Source organism: Schistocerca cancellata, chromosome 1 (genome assembly GCF_023864275.1).
Source record: "Schistocerca cancellata isolate TAMUIC-IGC-003103 chromosome 1, iqSchCanc2.1, whole genome shotgun sequence".
Lineage (NCBI taxonomy): Eukaryota > Metazoa > Arthropoda > Insecta > Orthoptera > Acrididae > Schistocerca > Schistocerca cancellata.
The window spans coordinates 1129860266-1129881878 of NC_064626.1; the positions used below are offsets into that span (position 1 = coordinate 1129860266).

At 38.6% G+C, this 21613-nt stretch overlaps 1 protein-coding gene across 5 annotated transcripts in view; it reads left to right on the forward strand.

Moving 5' to 3' along the window:
• The window catches only part of LOC126092591 (PH and SEC7 domain-containing protein), an 836662-nt gene that overhangs the window by 718247 nt on the left and 96802 nt on the right, over positions 1 to 21613 (forward strand). For 4 of the 5 annotated variants that reach the window (XR_007521367.1, XM_049908287.1, XM_049908295.1 and 1 more), the window contains 2 exons: positions 5562 to 5705; positions 11985 to 12154. Coding sequence is in view for 4 of the 5 variants with exons in the window: in XM_049908287.1 (XP_049764244.1) it covers positions 5562 to 5705; positions 11985 to 12154 (314 nt within the window). In the remaining variant the exon portion in view is untranslated. Of the gene's footprint in view, positions 1 to 5561; positions 5706 to 11984; positions 12155 to 17168; positions 18334 to 21613 lie in introns of those variants that run through there. The other variant, XM_049908302.1, reaches the window with a different exon arrangement.

Below are 21613 nucleotides of genomic sequence, written 5' to 3' on the forward strand. Positions count from 1 at the left end.
AGAGACTTTTTGATTACTTAAGTGGGTAAATGACTGTACCCATGTCAATTCTATCTAAAGCACGTTACTTGCAACACCATCATAAAACCCATCACGCATATCGTCAGCACCTACTGGATACGATGGCATTGCAGTTCAATTGATGAAGCTTACTTCTGCAAACTATAACATATATCTTCAATCACAACTTAATCACAAGTGTTTTCCTTGAGGCCTGGAAATAAGAACTAGTTAAGCCACGACATAAAAAGGACATTGCCACAGCACCGTCTGATTACCAACCCATTTACGTTCTTCCTGCATTTTCCAAAGCCTTGAAATTTGTAGTCCATGATGAGCTGCCAAACTGCCTTACTACAAACAAACTACTAGATAAAAACAAATCAGGCTTCCATACAAACGCAGCATAACATCTACCTTAATAAAGATAACAGATGATCTGAAGCTTGCCATGGATGCACGAAAGGAACTATCAGGTGCTTCCTAGAATTCAACAACACCATTGACACTGTTGATGACGACATTTTACTTTTCAAACTTAGCAGCCTATTAAATTTCTCACCAAGTTCAGTGCAATGGTTTCACTCATGCCTGACATCTCACTAGCAGCATGTCATGTCTGGCACCATAGAGTCACACTGAAGGCAGGTAATATCAGGGGCCCCCAGGGTTCAATATTAGGTCCTATACTCTTGTCTTTATATGTAAACGATGTATTGTCAGTTTTGTCCTACTGCAGATACCACATGTACGCTGATGATCTCCAGTTGTACATGAGTGCAAAACCAATAAACCTGAAGATAGCTATCGAGAATCTCAGTGCTGACCTGCTCGTACTATCAAAATATGCACAGGATACAGGGTTAAAGCTTAACCCACCCAAACCAAGGATTACTGGTTGGTCATTCTATGCTCATATGTCTGAAATACCGGCAATCCCTTTCACTGAACCTGAAGATAGCTATCGAGACTCAGTGCTGACCTGCTCGTACTATCAAAATATGCACAGGATACAGGGTTAAAGCTTAACCCACCCAAACCAAGGATTACTGGTTGGTCATTCTATGCTCATATGTCTGAAATACCGGCAATCCCTTTCACTTTTAACCACAAATGAGACAAATATCAAATTCTGTCTTTGAGTAAACAGTCTAGGAGTAATAATAGATGAAAATCTAAATTGGACTGCGCACATAACAGTAATGTGCAAAAGGACAACAGAATCTCACAGTGTCCTACAAAAATATAAAAAGCACTTCCTTCTTGAACTGAGAAAGAAGCTTGTACATACAATTAATACTATATTTATCAGGAAAGTTCATGGCGCCTGGCCTGTATCTGTTTATGAAAGCCTGTGTTCCTTATATTTGTAATTTTTGACTATTTGATCACATTTAACCATCGTATGCACAGCAATCCTGACTGTGTGCAGACAAGTGCAGAGATTTCCATTTCCATTTCCACTTCCACACCAGTCTTCTCTACTGTCTTATCCACGAACACTGTCCGTCATCTCTCTCCCGACTGTAATGCTCTTGTCTTTCTGTAATGCTCGTGTCATGGCAGAAACACCCACTCCCATCAGAGCAAAATCCTTTCTGTTCCACTCCATTATACAGCCAATGCAGTCTCCCTAAATTTTCTTTTCCCCATAACCCACTATGTTAGACAAGTTCCTCCTTGATAAATAACATTACTGCCCCTTAACTGAATGTGTAAGTCTTTCTACTTATTCTATTTGCATTTTGTATTTTGGCAAACACTGTTGCTAAAGCTGCTTTATGGTCATTGGCACAAGTTTTAACATTGAGTATCTCAAAGAAGTTCAGTATATTTGTTGTCTTTAGACCAAATACATACCCATCGTGGGTCAGCACCCGAATTATCTATTTAAGTAGTTTACATATGAATCACGTACTTTGTCTCACATGGTGTCTTGTCATGACCTCAGTTACAAAACTGTAACTATCTAGATCTACTGATATAGATGATTAAAGTGTCAACCAATGATGACAGTATGTTCAGGAAAAATGAGTAATAGTAAACTGAGGTTTCATCTAAAGTTTTCAGCTATGTCTGGTGGTGAAACGTGGTTGATCTGACCCGATTATAAATTTAAGCCCACCCTTGATACCGAGTCTTGTCGAAATCTCGCACGTGGTTTCAATTTCTACCTCAGTGGATTTGAGCCTCTAGTCTACAGCGATGGATACACCACCTCCACTTCTAATTAGCCTGTTCTTTCAGTATACACATAGGTTTTAAATTTGCCTCAGCAAACTCACTGCTGCAAATTTTAGGTTTTAACCACCTTTCTGCACCTGGTACTATATGAGCACACCTCTGTATGCACCCACAAACAGAACTTTATTATCCCCCACCTCTATCCTGCTATCCCTCCCCTCCCTGCTGCAGCCTCCTCCTCACTTTCACCACCCATTTTGCTTCTCGCACCATGTGCTGCTGCTCTTAGTCTGGCCATGGCAGCCAGAGACTGTGGTTTCGTGTGTGTGATTTGTGCTTGCGTGTTGTGTTGTCGGTTCTGAAGCAGACCTGTTCGGCTGAAAGCTTTGTTTGACAGTCTTCTTGTTGTGCTATCTGTGACTCGACATATATAGTGAGTAGCAACTATCCTTTTCACAATATTGCCATTATTCCATACAGAATTTTCCATTGTTTGATTGTTTACCTTGTAATTAACTAACAACATTCGTTATTGTATTGGTCATTTCTGCTTGAGAGGCTGATCTACTGAGGGTCAGGTTAGTGAGAGTTTAGTGTATACCTACGAGAGTGCGACTACTGTTCACATTAAGGTAGAGGCAAACTGAACTAGTCATAAGTTTGAAGGAGGAAACGTAAGCTTAAATTTCACACTAGATGCACTATTCCATAGAAATTTTATATTGTAATCGATAATTATATGTTTTTTTTATAATTATATGCCGTTATGTCGGTTCAAGACTCAAAAGAGCAGTTTTGAAGCGGGCAAACCCCCTTTGTTAGGGGGTTTGTAGAGGTCACATATCGGGCACTTTCTGTTAAGGAATTTGGTGTCTATCAACATATATTCCATCTGTTTATCTTCATTGTTGTTCGATGTGTGAAAAAATGGATGGTGAAAAATCAGAGCATTTATACACCCCCTCTTCATTGGTTACTCTGTCATGTCTTAGAAAGGTGCAGCTGTCTAGATTTACCGAATTTGTGGGAACATTTAGTTTGAGCCAGGCCTCCAACAGAAGTATTACATGGGGGGGGGGGGGGGGAGTGAGTGTGTCTTGGAATATATGACATGACTTGTTGAGATGATCTGGCAAAGCAGAGACTGGACATTTGTGTGTGCAATGTGAAGCTCAGTATGTTCAGATACAAAGCTGGCAAGGATACAGCTGGTGGGATAGTGCCTCTAGACCTGTGAAGATGGGGGAACAGTACATGATGAGTCGCTCGGTAGTAGGGAAGGTAAGAGAGCCGGATTCCTAGAAGAGAGAAGTCGCAGGTGTTCTCGTGGAGAAGGGAGGTATTGCAGCTAGCGCTGGCACAAGAAGTGTAGGACAAAATGGAGGACTATAGCCGGAGAGATGCTGAATGAAACTCATTTGCCTGTCAAAAGGGCAATTCTGTTTCTTTGCAAAAGGCTGCCAGTGGCAGCAAAGTTAGTGTCTAGATACTCGTAGATGGCACAGGAACTGAAATTAAAGGTAACTTCTGAAAATCAGAAATCTGCAGTGACATAAATACTGTGCAAATCACTGTAAAGTGGATGGTCATGGGTAATTTGCACCAAAATTATCGATTTTGTATCCTATTTAATTCCCCATTTGAACAAGGGAAAAGTGATTGTCCGTATGTCTTGTACATGCCCTAACCTTCCTTATCTTATTGTCATTACCCTTATGTGAGGTACTCAATGGTGACAGCATAATGGGTGGACAGTCTTCTTCACATACAGTTTCTCTGAATTGACCCAATAAGGTTTCCCAAGAATTACATCATCGTGATTCCAAGGAATCCTGCACTGTCTGATCAAAGTATCTGGATACCTGTTAGTGAACATAAATGAAGGGCATGTCCACTTGTCGTCTTTGACAGCTTGAACACTGCTGGGAACATTTTCAGTGAGGTGTCTGAATGTCTGTGGAGAAATGGCAGCTCATTCTTCCTCATGAACCAAGCTAAGAAGGTAGTGATGTTGGATGCTGGGGTCTGAAGCATAGTCTTCTAATTTAGATCAGGACTCTGTGTAGGTCAGTCATTTCAGGAGTCTTATTGTCACTGGAACATTGCCTTACAGATGCTGTTATATGACAGGGGGCATTGTCATACTGATACAAATGATCATTGTCTCCAAACTGTTACTATACTGTTCACAGTATACAATACTGTAAAGTGTGTTCATATCCTTCTGCATGTAGCATTTTCTTAAGCACAATAAGGGGACCATACCCTGAACATAAAAAACACCCCATACAATAACACTACCTCCTCTTTACTTCAACATATGATGACAAGTAATGTCCTCCATACATTCACCAAGCCCAAACCATTCCATTGGATTGCCACAGAGTATAGTATGATTGATCACTCCAGATCAGTTGTTTCCATTTATCCGCTGTCCAGTGCTTGTCACTCTCTACACTTCCACAAGTGGTTAGCATTGAGAAGAAATATATGTCGTACAAGGAGCTACTCAAACATTGTATCGCATTCTTTTTAACTCCTTGTGCACAGTCATTGTGCTAACTGAACTGCTATTAGCACTTTATAACTCAAGTGATTCCTTCCAGTGATATCAAGTGATGTTTTGCAACCATCCTCCACAATGCTTGATGGGCCTGTCCATCGTTACAGGAGGTCTTGGTTTTGCTGTGATTGGTACGTCACATTTCCACTTCATGAAGTCATAACTTACAGTCAACATGGGCTGCTTTGGAAAGTTTGAAATGCTGCTGATGGATTAATTATTCATACGATATCCAATGACTAGTCCGTGTTCGAAATTAGTGAGCTGTCTTTATTAATTTCTGTAGAGAATTAGCAGCTGAGATGACCCATGTTTCAGTCATAAAATGATTTAGTACCCTTGAAGGAATAGGGTACCAGAAGTGATACGCAATACTGCTGTCCAATATCATAGTCTTCTATCTATTGTATTGTCTCAGAATATATTCTGAGCTCAAACATAATGAGTTATTTTGAACAGAATGGCTACCTCCATGCCAGCCATAATGAATTCTGGAAACATCAGTCATGCAAAACCCATCCCTAGATATAGTATTTTGTGACTTCCGAAAAGCATTTTGCACAGTATTGCATGGCTTGTTAACCAGCTGTATGGTGGTGATTCTCCAGTCCGAAAACTGGTTTGTTGCAGCTGTGTTCCCTGCAAGCATCTTCATCTCTACTGTCTTGGCAGTTCTCCACTATGAGCTTTGCATAAATTTAAAGTGTCGTGAATCGTTAACTCTGTTCCCTTTGTCAGTATTTATTGCTTCTTATGTCTCTGCTAATTTTCTGTGGGAACAACCTTAAACTCCTGTTTTTCTCTGTGTGTGCAGCGAGAACAACTACGTGACCACGAAGAGCGTGTGCAACGTCTGGAGTCACAGCTGGAAGAGCACCGGCGAAACCCCCCAGACCGCTCAGCTCGGGGCCTTGTGCTGCACAATTACCGGGAGAAGGATGCGTACCTGCACCACGAGGTGAGACAGTGTGTTCAAAAAAGTTATAACCTACATCATGACATTCTGGTTTAGATCACTGTGTGCTTCAGCCTTTCTCCTTCCCAGTAGTGGCAGACTGGGCCTTCTTTTATGTACAGGTTTGTATATTTGTCACTTACACTTCGCTGATAGGATTCACTGTTTGTTACATTTATGATACACATTAATTGTTTCTAAGAGAAAGGGTTTCTAAAATGAAGGTAGAAGTAGTACCTGCAAACTGGAAGCTGACATATTGACAAGCAGAAGTTGACTTTTTGAAGCTGAAGTACCTTCATTTGGTAACAATTTGAAAGTGCTGATTGCAAAGGGACTGTTCGGGAATGAAATCATGTGATATAGGGAAGGCCACTGGATCTAATGGAATATTTGTTGTGTTCTGTATGAGTTATGAAAGAGCTGACTGTAATTTTACTTGTAGTTTATTGTAGGTCACTGCAGCAAAATAGTGTCAAGTGCAATTGAGAATAAGGTCATGGGTCATTCCAGCTTTTAACAAGATACAAGACTGGTGTGTAGACCCACAGACATACATTGTATGATGCCAGTTGCTCATACCAGGTTTGCTGATTTGTGTGGTGATGGTAACCCCCCTCTCTCATTAATTTCTTATTATTGTTATTATTTTATTATTTTTAGAGATGGAACATCTTGTATGTACTAGGAATCACTGTTTCCTTTTAACATTTACTTCAAAATCAATTCCCTTTTAATTAATTAATGTATTAATTCCATAGATCCATTTTTGCATGGTAATGCATTAATGTGGAATGAGTCAAAACATTTAATTCTGTATTACATTTGTTACCATCAGGATAACAAACAAAGGTTAAGAATACAAACTGAAAATATTAATAAAGTAACACAATCAGTAAGTTCTAATTACACTCACAAACAGAGTTTAAGATACAATTTTCAGATCTTATCTAAACAATTTTTACAGAGTAAAAGTGACCATCTTCTTGACTTAAAGATCACCAATTAATCTAATTAAAGAAGCAAGATACATTGAGTCAGGAATACATGATAATACGTGGAAAATAATCTTAGCTATCTCTGCTATAGAATCCTTCTAGAGAACAGAAACTTTTTTCAAGCAAGAACTCCTTTGGATTACTTTTAAATAGTACATCATTACCATGTAGACACTTCATATTACTTGGAAGTGCATTGAAGACTTTTGTGCTTATGTATTTTAGACCTTTTTGCACCAGAGAGAAATTTTTTAGGTCACAATGTGTGCCACATTTCCTTCATGTGTTATGATGATGGTATGTTTCATTCATTTCATATTGAGTGGAACTGTGAAGCGTGAATGTCATGATTGAAAAGAGATATTGTGAAGTAGTGGTTAGTATTTCTATTTGCTTAAAAAGGTTGCGATATGAGGTTCTTGGAAGGACTTAACACAATATTCGGACAATTTTTTTCTGACTTGTAAAGACCTTTTATGAAAGTAGTGAATAGCCCCAGAAGATTATTCCATAACACAGAAGTGAATGGAAGTAGCCAAAGTAAGCACATTTTGAGACATTGATGTCTTCAGTATTGGTGATTATGCAGATGGCAAATGTCAAGACTAAACCTTTTCAGTGTTTGTTGGATGTGGTGTTCCCAGCTAAGCCTGTTATCTACACTACTGGCCATTAAAATTGCTACATCATGAAGATGACGTGCTACAGACGCGAAATTTAACCGACAGGAAGAAGATGCTGTGATACGCAAATGATAAGCTTTTCAGAGCAATTACACAAGGTTGGCGCCGGTGGCGACACCTACAACATGCTGACATGAGGAAAGTTTCCAACCGATTTCTCATACACAAACAGCAGTTGACCGGCGTTGCGTGGTGAAATACTGTTGTGATGCCTCATGTAAGGAGGAGAAATGCGTACCATCACGTTCCCGACTTTGATAAAGGTCTGATTGTAGCCTATCGCAAGTGCGGTTTATGGTATCACGTCATTGCTGCTCGCGTTGGTTGAGATCCAATGACTGTCAGCAGAATGTGGAATCGGTGGGTTCAGGAGGGTAATACGGAACGCCGTGCTATGTCCCAATGGCCTCATATCACTAGCAGTTGAGATGACAGGCATCTTATCCGCATGGTTGTAACGGATCATGCAGCCACGTCTCGATCCCTGAGTCAACAGATGAAGACATTTGCAAGACAACAACCATCTGCACGAACAGTTCAACGACATTTGCAGCAGCATGGACTATCAGCTCGGAGACCATGGTTGTGGTTACCTTTGACGCTGCATCACAGACAGGAGTGCCTGTGATGGAGTACTCAATGCCGAACTCGGGTGCACGAATGGCAAAATGTCATTTTTTCAGAAGTATCCAGGTTCTGTTTACACTATCATGATGGTTGCATCCGTGTTTGATGACATCTCGGTGAACGCACATTAGAAGTGTGTATTCATCATTGCCATACTGGCGTATCACCCAGCGTGATGGCATGAGGTGCCATTGGCTACACGTCTCGGTCACCTCTTGTTCGCATTGACGGCACTTTGAACAGATGTGTTACGACCTGTGGCTCTACCCTTCATTCAATCCCTGCAAAATCCTACATTTCAGCAGGATAATGCACAACTGCATGTTGCAGGTCCTGTATGGGCCTTTCCGGATACAGAAAATGTTCGACTGCTGTCCTGGCTAGCACATTCTCCAGGTCTCTCACCAATTGAAAACGTCTGGTCAATGGTGGCCGAGCAACTGGCTCGTCACAATACGCCAGTCACTACTCTTGATGAACTGTGTTATTGTGTTGAAGCTGAATGGGCAGCATGTACCTGTACATGCCATCCAAGCTGTGTTTGACTCAATGCCCAGGCATATAAAGGCCGTTATTACAGCCAGAGGTGGTTGTTCTGGGTACTGATTTCTCAGGAACTATGGACCCAAATTGCGTGAAAATGTAATCACATGTCGGATCTAGTACAATATATTTGTCCAATGAATGCCCGTTTATCATCTGCATTTCTTCTTGGTGTAGCAATTTTAATGGCCAGTAGTGTATATGTATGCCTAAGAATTTCAAACAATCTACTGTCTGTATCTGCTGCCTCTCATGTGCAGTGTTTATCTCCTGTGGGCTTCTGTAACCAGAATGGATACAGATGGAATTGGTTTTGCTGAGGTTTATAGTCAGGGGATTTACCATGAACCATTTCAGAACATCCTCAGGTAATTGCTTGGCATTTAATTCTCAGTCAGGTAATATCTTATTGTCTATCACAATACTTGTGTCATCTGCAAACATTGTAATGTTGCTTGCTTTGTTTGAGGGTTGGTTGGTTGGTTTGTGGGATTAAAGGGACCAGACTGTTATGGTCATCGGTCCCTTTTGTTTGAGGGCAAAGACAAGTCATTGATTTATATGAGAAATAGCAGGGGACGAAGGACAGAACCTTGTGGGACTCCATAATTTACTGTTCTCCAGTCTACCCCTCCTGCCTGTGTATTGTTACCATCTAACACTATGTTCTGTTGTCTGCCGTGTAGATAGGATTCGAGCCAGTGACCCATATCTCCTTGGAGTCCACAGTGGAATGCTTTTTCTATACACACATCAAAAAAAGTTTTGCGTTACTTCTGTTCTGAGAGGAACCTGTGCAGAAAATTGGAATACAGATCAACATAAACATCATTTTCGCCCTTTTTATTGCTCATGAAAACAATACATTGCATGATGTACCACAATAAAGCGAGACTTGAGAGGTGGTGGTCCAGATTGCTGTACACACTGGTACCTCTAATACCCAGTAGCACGTCTGCTTGCGTTGATGCATTTCTGTATTCATCGTGGCATACTGTCCACAATGCAATGTTGGTCCAGATGGTTCCTCACCTCAATGGCGATTCGGCGTAGATCCCTCAGAGTGGTTGGTGAGTCATGTCATCCATAAACAGCCCTTTTCAATCTATCCCAGGCACGTTTGATGGGGTTCATGTCTGAAGAACATGCTGGCTGCTCTGATCGAGCAATGTTATCCTGAAGGAAGTCATTCACAAGATGTGCAAGATGTCCATGATGTGGACGCGAATTGTCATCCATGGAGACGAATTCCTCACCTATATGCTGCCGATATGGCTCCACTATCGGTTGGAGGATGGCATTCGTGTATTGTACAGCCATTTCGGCACCTTCCATGACCACCAGTGGTATACGTCGGCCCCACATAATGCCACCCCAAAACAGCAGTGAACTTCCACCTTGCTGCACTCGCTGGACAGTGTGCCACAAGTGTTTAGCTCAACTAGGTTGCCTCTAAATGCATCTCCGACAATTGTCTGGTTAAAGGCATATACGACACTCATCGGTGAAGAGAACTTGATGCCAATCCTGAGGGGTCCATTCAGCGTGTGTTGGGCCCATCTGTACCACTCTGCATGGTGTCGTGGGTGAAAAGATGGACCTCGCCATGGACATCGGGAGTGAAGTTTTGCATGGTGCGGCCTATTGTGCACAGTTGGAGTCGTAACACGAAAAGCATTATTCAACATGGTGGCGTTACTGTCAGGGTTCCTCCTAGCCATGATCGGTAGGTAGTGGTCATCCACTGCAGTAGTAGCCCTTGGACAGCCTGAGCGAGGCATGCCATTGACAGTTCCTGCCTCTTTGTATCTCCTCCATATCCGAACAATATTGCTTTGGTTCACTCTGAGACACCTGGACACTTCCTTGTTGAGAGCCCTTCCTGGTACTAAGTGACAATGTGGACATGATTGAACCATGGTATTGACAGCCTAGGCATGGTTGAACTGCAGACAACACGAGCCATGTACCTCCTTCCTGGAGGAATGACTGGAACTGATCGGCTATCGGACCCCCTCTGTCTAATAGGCGCTGCTCATGCACGGTTGTTTCCATCTTTGGGTGGGTTTAGTGACATCTCTGAACAGTCAAAGGGATTGTGTCTTTGATACAATATCCATAGTCATTGTTTGTCTTCAGGAGTTCTGGAACTGCGGTGATGCAAAACTCTTTTTTATGTGTGTATAAGCAGTCTATGATAGACACGTTGCAGGCCTTAGAAGATCACAAAAAATGCCCACAGGCAAAGTCTTCTTGTCAATACATCTCAAAACGTTATTGGTAAATTAAAATATAGCTTCAGTTGTGGAGATACCTTCTATAAATTGAAGCTGGATTTTACTAATTATTGCAAAGTTTGCTATGTGAGTGACTATCCTGGCATATATTAATTTTTTGAGGTCTTTAGAAAATGTAGTCAAAAGAGAGATACGACAATGGTTTGTAACATCTGAGCATCGCCTTTTTGTAGAGGGGCTTTACAATAGCATACATCATCCTATCAGGGAAGGTACCTTGTTTCAGAGAGGCATTGAATATATGAGCTGGCACTTCACTGAACTGATTGTAGCAGTTTGCTGGAGATGTTGTCGGCACTAGTTGAATTTTTGCTTTTTAAAGAAATAATGGTTTTTCTTACTTCCTGTACTATTATAGGGGCTAAGGGTTGATTTGGAGGAAGAGACCAAACAGCGAGGTCATCAGTCATATCAGATTATGGAAGTACGGGGAGGGAAGTTGGCCATACCCTTTCATAGGGACCATCCTGGCATTTGCCTGAAGCGATTTAGGGAAATCGTGGAAAACCTAAATCAGGATGGGCGGATGCGGTATTGAACCGTCATCCTCCCGAATGCGAGTCCATTGTGCTAACCAGTGTGCCACCTTGCTCGGTGTGTATAGGGGGCTAACCTACCTGCTCTATGGAATTTGGGATATGACCGTTCAGTATTTTTAAGGCCTGTTTAAGGAGCCATTGTGTTCTATTTCCTGAGCAACACTTAAAAAGTCCTTGTTAAAAATGCTTACATTATGACCAATTTTGGGTGACAATCTTTATGTGACAAAATTAGCTTCTGTAAATTGTAATGAAAATTCACTTGAGAAAATTATAAATGAATTGCTGGCTATTATTAACCCTCAGGAGGCAATATTCTTAGTGCTGCCAATAAACGTGTGCAAAACAACAAAGAACTATCATAACTTTCAGAACTCTTAGTTCCTTCATTGGGTAGAGTGGTGAAAATTAGACTACTGAGACCTCACTGTGAGAGAGACCAGCCTGTAGAATGCACAGCACTATTTCAACATTATAAACTCCATATTTAATGATAAGAGGAGATAATAGGAGAAAGTGAAGAGTTTATTGGTATCTGTAATTTTTATTCATTTAGTATGTGTACTCATTACTTTATTTCATTGCCCTATTGCAGTTGAAACGGTACAAGACCTACGCATACCTTTTACGATCTCGTATGGCACAGTTCCCCGAACTGGAAGCGACGCTGGCAGAGGCGACGGCAACTGCTGCTGGCTTCGGTGATGTGGATGCAGAAGAGAGTGTTCCTGTCATGTCGCCTGCTAGGTCTCCTGCCACCAACAGGTACAGTTACCGAGCAGCCATTTACAGTGGTACCTCCTCCACGAGCGGTGCGATGGCGGGAGCCGCCGCTCGTGACGGTGCAGACATAGGCTGACGGATGATGGGGGTCTTCTCAGCATGTGTACTGTAAACCGTCAACCTGTCTGGCTATGGCTACGCGCGCAGCAGCACACCACTCGGGATGTGGTTCTGAGGTGCAGGTGCACATTTCATGTGCCGCTTGGACAGTTCTGCGTTGCAGAAGTAGAGCCGCACATTGTCTAATGCTGAGGTTAGCTGGCACAAAAATTCGCACTCTTGTGAAGCTGTTGGAAGTATTTTATGTTTGAAATACTGTTCAGATTTTAATTTTATTAATTCTACAACGATTTCACTGCCGTCTGATGTAACTTTTAGTTTCACAGATGCTTTTTTTTTTTTTTTTTTTTGTGTAGCAGTGATTCCCTGCCCCTCCTCCCGCACTCTCCCAGTGTAATACTGCATTTATTTACAAGTGAGATTCAACTGACTCTTTCGATATACTCCCCCCCCCCCCTCCCCCCCCTTCCCATTATTAGAAACTATATCAGCTAAGATTACATCATGCAGTTGTTATAACTGACATATGTAAGAAAGTTGCATCATTAGGACCTGTTATTGTGAAACAGAGATCTAAGTTTGGTATTCTGAAATGAATACAGTTTAGGACGTGGAAGAAAATTGTCTTTTAGTGACAGATTTTGAATATAATACAGTAAGACATAAATGATGCAAGTGCGTGCTTTTGTTAAGATACGGCAGCCACTTCCGGACTTTTCATGCTGTATGTTATGGATTTAAACTAGAAACATTAAATACAACTTGATGCAGTGTCGCACTGCAGTACAGAACCTTATTAACAACCACTGAAAGAGGACGAAGTGAAGTAGGTCTGGAAGACACACAGACAAAGAAACAGATGCCAGGTATCAGATTACTTTTTAAGCAGTTTCTTGTACAGAAGTAGTCCTGTGAGGAATAGCAATAAGTGAAGAAAAGGCACACAGGTGATGCAAAGAAGGAAAACTCATCAATAACATTTGATTAGGAGAAATTGGATAGTCAAGAAAAGAGCTAGAAGTAGTTCAGACTTTGTTGCTCGTCACTGATGGCAAAGCAACTTTTACTATTCTGGAACACGTATAATCTGTGGGTGTATTTATTTATTTATTTCGCCCCCCCCCCCCCCCCCCCTTCCTGAGAAGAAAGCATTTTTCAACACTAAAGATCAAATATCTGTCCTGTATCTGCTAGGACTGTTCTCATGCTGATAGTTTTAGTAATTGTTAAGCGGATGTCCAGCTTGTATCATACAAGATGTTAGACTTTTTAAACTGACTTTGTATTTCTGTAGTAACACTGCATACATACATTGTGCTCTGTTTTTTCCACAATGAAGGGAGGGTATGTGGATATTGCAAACATAAATAAATGAAACGTGTGCGCACGCGCACACACACACACACACACACACACACACACACACACACACACACACAAATGCAGTATATCAGTAGCCATGTACAGGGAGAAAAAGAGGCATGGAGAGAAGGTGGGAGGGGGAGGGGAGACCAGATAATGAGCAATCAACAAAGTGAGAATCACTTAAGTAAGAACATTATTACAGTTATACAGTGGACAGTCTTTAAAAATGCTAGTACTTCAGGCAGATTAAGGTAAAGCAAATATTATTTGTTGAAGTTTGTGGATATTATTAACTGAAGATAGCTGAATGGACTGCAGCCAATCACAAATACTTTGAAGAAGTTTTATTTTATTGCCAGGGTGGGTTTTAGGCTATTATACCATCACTCAAAACTGGTCGTGGTAATAATATCAATCTTCTTAATAGCCTTTGTCACTATTTGTGGTCTCCTTCAACAATCTTTAATTAAATGAAGCAAGTATATTTCTAAATTTGCCAGAAAAAAATCACTCCTCTTAAAAATAGAGAAAATTCTGTAGTTTGTGTCAGCTTTCCTTGGCAATTTAGATAAGTTTGGGTGCTTTTTACTCTGTAAACTACATTCTTTTTAGTACAAAAATGAATTGCTATTGTCACATTATGTTTTTCTAATATAAATGTGAAATGTGCACCTGTTAGCAACAAATTAATCTTGGTCACTCATTTGTGGGCCTGGGTGTGGCTTGTGCATGCGAATGTGCCTGCCTCTGCTTTAATCTGCTTGAATTCTTTTTTCCTATAGAGGATACACTTTTCTGTGCTAACACAATTCCTTTATGCTCTTCGGAATTGAAGTGTCTTATCAAAGTGATGGCTCAGTGGAGGCTGTGAGTGGCACCAAGCAATGCACCTCTTATACTGTTCTGGAAATACTGTTGTAGATAACCACGAAATACTGTTGTAGATAACCACAACAGAGACTCTTTGGACAATGAGATGTGATACATTTTAAAAGGATTTTGTCCACATTGGCTGCTCGCTACTGTGCCGCGATGTCATTTTGGAGTGGCTGTGTTTACAGTATCTTGCTGACAATTTCCCCCCCTTCTTCTACTGTACTTCATGAACTCTTGACTCCATTTTTACCTCTCACAAGTGAATTAATATTTTTATTATGTGCACATATGGAACGTTTGTGACTTTGTAGTATTTACTCCTTCTTGCGGAAGTCTACGCAGTGTGCCCGTGACAATTTGCACGTGACAATTCGATCAAAGCCTTAATTGTTGTAACCTTAGAAAGACTTATTCCTCCTCCTTCTGTGACAGTGAGACTGATATTGGGAATTTACCCCTGTGGAGGAGTTAGTTCTTGCCAGTAATTGGGAACTGTTCTCAAGAAATTCTACAGCTGTGTTCTGTATGTGCTGTACTTTTTACCGATACGTGTAAAGTGATAAGGGCTCATTATTGTTCCTTCTTAATGTAACAAAAAAAATATATAAAAAATAATTGATATGTGAGTAATAATGACTGAGGTTAAAGAACACAGTGTGAATTCATTTTGAAAACTATATACCATTTCCTCCAGCTGACTGATGTATTGTGAGACTTTCTGTAATCAGTGTTTACAAACAGAATCAACGCTTACGTAAGTTTTATTGCGAGACTTGTGGATTTCATCTTGTTGTATAAGCTCGAGATTCCATATGATGTGGTTATTCTGACTGAATGCTACCGAAGGTGATTTTTTTTCTGTATAAATATGCTTCCTGCAGCTAATTTATGGCAAATGTGTACTGAGTGTTTTAAAATGATTGTGACTAATTGTATTTGTACAGTATTAGAATTTACTTCCGAATATCTTTGTAGAAATTGATCAGGGAAAACGATATTAATATGATTGTGTATAATTGAACAGAGATGATTATATTTCAATAGAAACTGTGAATTATATAGTTATATAACTATTACTTATATATAATGTATATAAAAGAAGATCTTAATGCTTTTTCTGAGGAGGGACCTATGTTGTTGGTCTTGTCCCCATTGTGCTACATTATCTACAATATAAATTTAATTTTTTATAGATATATAAATAAGTGTTAATTATTTGAAAAACTATTTTATTCACATTTAGATACATTTTAATGGAATTAAAAATGTTGGTAAAATTCCTGTGTTAAGCAGATTTTGGTAAAATTTCTCTGTTAAGCAGATTTCATTGTTTGTTTTGTTTCATTCCTTTCTCTGAACAGAGTTTTAGCACAACACTAATGATGATGATTTCATGACATGGGCTTTTCATAATTTTTGATGATCTAAATTATGTTTGTATATTTTATGGGAATTATTCACATTTGCTTTTATACTATGTACTCCTATGATTCAGGAATTAACAACATTTGTTTTTCTGAGTCTGTAAATGTCACTGGGTATTAATGGTGCAATAATTCTTATGTATCTGAAATTTCTGAGAAAATTTTGTTTCCCTGTTATCTTTTAAATCATTGTCCTGTTTAACACTGACCTAGATGTACCATTCGTGTGCCTCCTTTAAATGTGAGTTTAACGAGTTACAAAGGACTTTATAATAAAACTTCTATCCCCCTTGAGGAGGAAAGACATTGTGATAACCTTTTTCAGTGCGAGTGTGATCGAGAGAAAATGTTGGAATAGTATTGTTCAGTACTTGTTAAACTAATTTTATTTGCTGTCTCTTGAGTCCAGCAAATTTAGTCATTAAAAGTAAAGTTTTGTGAAATATTTCTTGTAGTAGTTAAGACTAGCGTGAACGTTACATACATGTGTGTGAGTCAGTTTTCACAATCCTGAATGCATAGATCTAAAAGTCAAGTTTTTCTGTTCAGTTGATGAACTGTTTAATTTAATTATTCTCAAATAATTGAACTTTGACTGTTATTTAATGAATAATGTATATATTGTATACATAAGATTGTGGTAGTGACTAACAGACTTGCATGAAGCCTGTTACTAGAGGATAGCACTTAAAAATGGGGTTTTGTATCTTTGTTCTTTGTAAATGCTGAAAAGTTGTTCATGTAAACTGTACTTAGTGTATTTTGAAAAACGTTCAGAGGGAAATTAATGAAAAGCATGTGTAGGCTGTGACTTTTACACATTTGCATTTTGAGATGGGTTTAGAAACTGGGGTTTGTAATTTTGTCCTCTCTCCACAGAATGTGTCATATGTTCATTTTTTCCTTGCATTACATGTGGTCTTCGGGCTTTTAGTTTTTCTCTCTATTTCACTAGCCAAGTTCTAATTCTTTCCCACTCCTTATCCAGTCACCATGAGTGACAAACCATTTTACTTTCTATGGTGAGGAACCTGGTGGTGGAATCTAACAGCAACAATGACATAATGTGTAATTACTTGGTACCTACTGACCACCGCATGTTGTGCAATGTTGTAGTTTATCTGCTTGTACCATTCCTTAATTAGATGAAAATTAATGTAAAATTGATACAAAGTTACCAGAGATGGCTGTATTGTGCTTTTTTCTGTGGAATACTTATTTTGCAGTTGTGTCAGTAATTGTTTCTTATAAAAGTACTTCTCTTTTTTCAGTGAATGATTTATTGTTTTGCATGCTGACCATTTGAGGATGAGTAAGTGTCACATATTGGATGTCAACATTGAAGATTCCATTAAGGAATGAACCAAAGTGGCACATTGTAGTAGAGGAAAGTGTTTTCATGAATCCATTCCTTTCCCAAACTGGAATCTTAATTTGATTTTTCCGATGTTTTTCGAAGTTCGATAAATGCCAAAGATAGACTGCATTTTGTCATTTGTAAGTGTAATGTGGCATGTACAAGCACTAAGTTTGCATACCAGAAGTAATACTGCAGGTCAGACTGTAAATGAACCTTGGTATATTTCTTACTTCTGTAGACTGTCATATTTGTTAACAGACTGAATATTATTAGATGTTTATATTTTTCTTATGTTTTATATTATTTATAGAAAAAGCAAATCTTGCCTCAAAATATGCGTGTTGTGAAAGTTTTGTATTGTGGAATGTGGGAGAAAGTTGTCAGTTAATGAACAATTACTATGAAGTAATTATCCTGCTCAAAAATTGATGGCAAACAGAATCTTTGAATATGAACCTGAGTAATATTTTTTAAAGGATGTTGCAATTTGTAATTGCATGTTTTTCAAGCATGTTACAGTTTCATTAAATTTTTATTTAAGAAAAATAAGTTTTCATACATCTTTTATGTGTTGTTAGTTTCTGCCACAATCATGACATACTTTAAATGGTTTTGATTGTGCCAACTTAAGAGTTTGAACTGGTGGCCATAAAACTTCCATTGCTGAAGTCAATTTAGTAATGATTCTAAGCTTTGTGTATTTGTAAATAGTGGAGGAAAAAATGAATACTTATTCTTTTTATTTCCTTTTTATATACAAATGAATGTCAGATTAATTTTATACTGTTTCCAAAAAACAGAAACCAGTTATGCCAAGAAGGAAAGTATGTTCTTGACTTCACTTAAGATGAAGTTTTTATGCTACCTTCCAAAATCTCATCATCCATTCAGCTCTCCTTTTCTGCTTACAGTGTTGTGTGTGTCTTTCCTGTGTTTTTTGACAGAAATCTGTTGAATAGATTTTGTTCACTCCATAGTAAAGCAGCAAACCAGTCTTTCCTTCATTCCATTTCACATATTGCTGTTTGGTTTATCTTGAGCCTATATGTGTAGGTGCTATTATTTATTCTTAATGAATAATGTTAATAAATACAATATTTCAATACAATGTTTGGGTTTTTACTTAAATTTCTGAAATACATGTTTGAGAGGTGGTACCTGTCTACACAAATAGACTGAATGGTAAACAGTTGCATATTTATTATTTAGTATTTCTTTCCATCACTGTAGTTTTTGATGGGTATGACCAAAACAGCTGACTTACATTATTGTGCCATCAACATACTGTGAACAATGGTTTTATTTAACAGACAAGTATCACAAATTTTACGAAGCTTTGTGATCCCAAGCTATTAAGTAAAATCTTTGTTGACATAGGAGGTGTGATCAAAAAGTAAAGGGAATTCTTTTTTCTTAAAGATACTTTATTTACTCATCAGCACCAACTTTGTCCCCTTCAGAGTAATCGCCTCAGATAAATACACTTGTGACAGTGCATTATCCAATATCGGAAGCACTTACGGAGCTCACTTTTTGTTATGATGTTCGACAGCTCCTTCGGTGATTATGTTATTATCTCATCAATGGTGACAAAATGACATCCTTTCCTTGTTCTCTTCGCCCTCGTGAATAGAAAGAAGTTGCAATGTCTGACAAATACGGTGGCTGAAGCAATGTAATTTGTCTTTTGCCAAAAAAATCACGAACAAGTGCTGAGGTGAGAGCGGGAGCAATATTTTGATGAAATTTCTGAGAGTGATTTTGCCACAACTCTGGTCATTTTCTTCGCTTTGGATTGCTTCATGCAAACAGTGCATAATTTCCAGGTAGTATACCGTATTGTTTGTACGACCGTAAGGCAGGAACTCGTGGTGCACTATTCCATTGAATCAAAGAAAACATTGAGAAGAACCTTCACAAGTAATTGAACTTGTAGAATTTTTTTTGTTCTCCACCCTTCAGGCAGTTTCCATTGGGACAGTTTGGTATTTGTTTTGATGTCATACCCGTATTCCCATGTTTCATCACCTGCTTTAACCTTCTTTAGAAGTTCTGGGTCATTGTTGACTTCATTCAGCAATTTCTGAGCGATGTCTATGTGATGTTTTTGGTCAAAATTTAAAACAATTTTGGAACAAAATTTGCTTCTTCACATTTCATGCCCAAAACATCCAAAAAATTGCTTGCTTGGCATGAGTCATAGGATATGCTTACGTCATCAGCAACCTCACTGATGGTTATTCAGTGATTTTACAGTGCCATTTTCTTTGTTTCTTTTGCACTGTCATCAGTAATTGATGTGCTAGGGCGTCCAGGGCAGTCATTGTCTTAAGTGTCTTCTTGATACTCTTCGAAATGTTTATACCACTCATAAACTCTTGTCTTACTCATAGTAGATTTGCCAAAAGCCACTGTCAACATTTCCAATGTTGTGCTGCACTTTATTCAATTTTTCAAGCAAAAGTTAATACAAATTCTTTTTCGAAAGTAAGAATTCACTGAGCACTCGAAAACACGTATAACATTTTTGACTGTCAACAATAAACTAATTATTAAAACCAGCAGAAAATGCAGTCATACATCAGAAACATGTGTATCAACAAAATATGTATATTTTTAAATTGAATGTGTAAAGCCCATGAAATTAAAAAATTTCATTTATTTTTTGATCACAACTCGTATGATGTAACATTCTCCTTTGAAAACAGTTGTCCAACTTTTGTAATCCGTGGTGATTTGAAATGTGTATGCAGTGACGTTCTTTGAATTTGTCATTCATTCAATGAGTGGCCCTGTTTCTTGTAACTGAAAATCATACAGAGTGGATAGTAAACAGACATGATAACCAAAACTTTTCACAGTGAAGTTTGTAGTCCTGAAACAGTTTAACATTACTTTGTTAAACTAATGATGCAAAGTGAGATGGTAAACTCATACTTGCCATAAAACAAGAACACTAGCTACAGAAACCTCTGCACCCTTAATGCATTGGAAACGTGAGAGAAAGATTTAAAATGTTGACATAGTTGAATTGAAGACGAATAAATTACATCACACAATAATTTTATTGTGCTACAGTCAGTGTTGTGTGTGTCTTCTCAACCAGATTCCACCCAGAATTTTTGATTTAGTTCAAAAGTAAAGAAAGTTGAAGAGGTTGAAAAATCAGCCAACCAGTTGCAAAACAAAAGTTTATGAGCCCTTGACCTAGGTTTTGATATTTCTAAAAGTATCTTCTTCAGAAGGAGTGGGCCTTGTTACATCACATGATGGTACATTAGCTTAGATGAAGCCGAGCGGCTCTTGTCATATATAAAATTGACAAAAGAAGAATTATTCCAAGCCATGGCTTTAGATAGTCAGTTACATGTACCGTACTTCAGAATTGTAACAGGTGTCACAGGATAAAATATTTTCATAAGTTACATGTACATCATTCCAGAGACTAAGGCAAATATTTTATTCTGTGACTCTGGTTTCAATTTTATGTTGACAGGAGCCTCTACCTATTGGCATTTACCAGTGAGCATTCATTCTGAAGTACAATAGATGTAATCTGGCTGCTATCTGAAACCATGGCTTGGGATAATCCTTGTTTTGTCAATTGCATATACATAACAAGAGCTGCTTGGCTTCACCTAATCGAATGTACCATCATGTGATGTAACAAGGCCCACTTCTTCTGAAGGAGATATTTTTAGAAATATCAGAACCAAGGACAAGGGTGAATAAATCTTTATTTTGCAACTAGTTGGCTGATTCTTCAACATCTTCAGATTTACACAGTTGCTGTTTTGCAACATATTTAAGATTGTGTAAATAAACTTCTTGTTCTCATAGTTCATAATTCCTGTTCAGTTGTATTGCTCTTGTGCCAGTCATGTTTCTAACATCAGCAAACAGAAGCTGTTTATCTCCGTGACAAAATAGTGACACAATTTTTTTTAAAAATTAAGCAAATAGAGAAAGTATCTATAGTTACTGTAACATAACAGTCTGACACTTGGAAACGAGACAGTGTTACAAACATTTTAAGTCTGCAGTTTTTGGGGTCCACATCCTAATAATTGTGCCTTTACCATTTTGATCAGAAGACTAGATTTTTTTTATTGTGTAATTATACAGTCTGATTTCTTTCAGAAATTCCATCTCCCTTGTAGTTATGAAAGCATGCAAGTTTTTCACCATTTTATGTTGTCAGTTTGCTGCTGTGTGGTAACCAATGCTTTCTATCTTTATTCTTGTTTTTATTTTTCTTCTTCCCTATTTTTATCAAGTTGTAACTTCATTTTGGTTTATTATTCCCTCAAATGCAACCTTTTGTTTCTGTCTAAGATTAATGTGAGATAGTCTGAA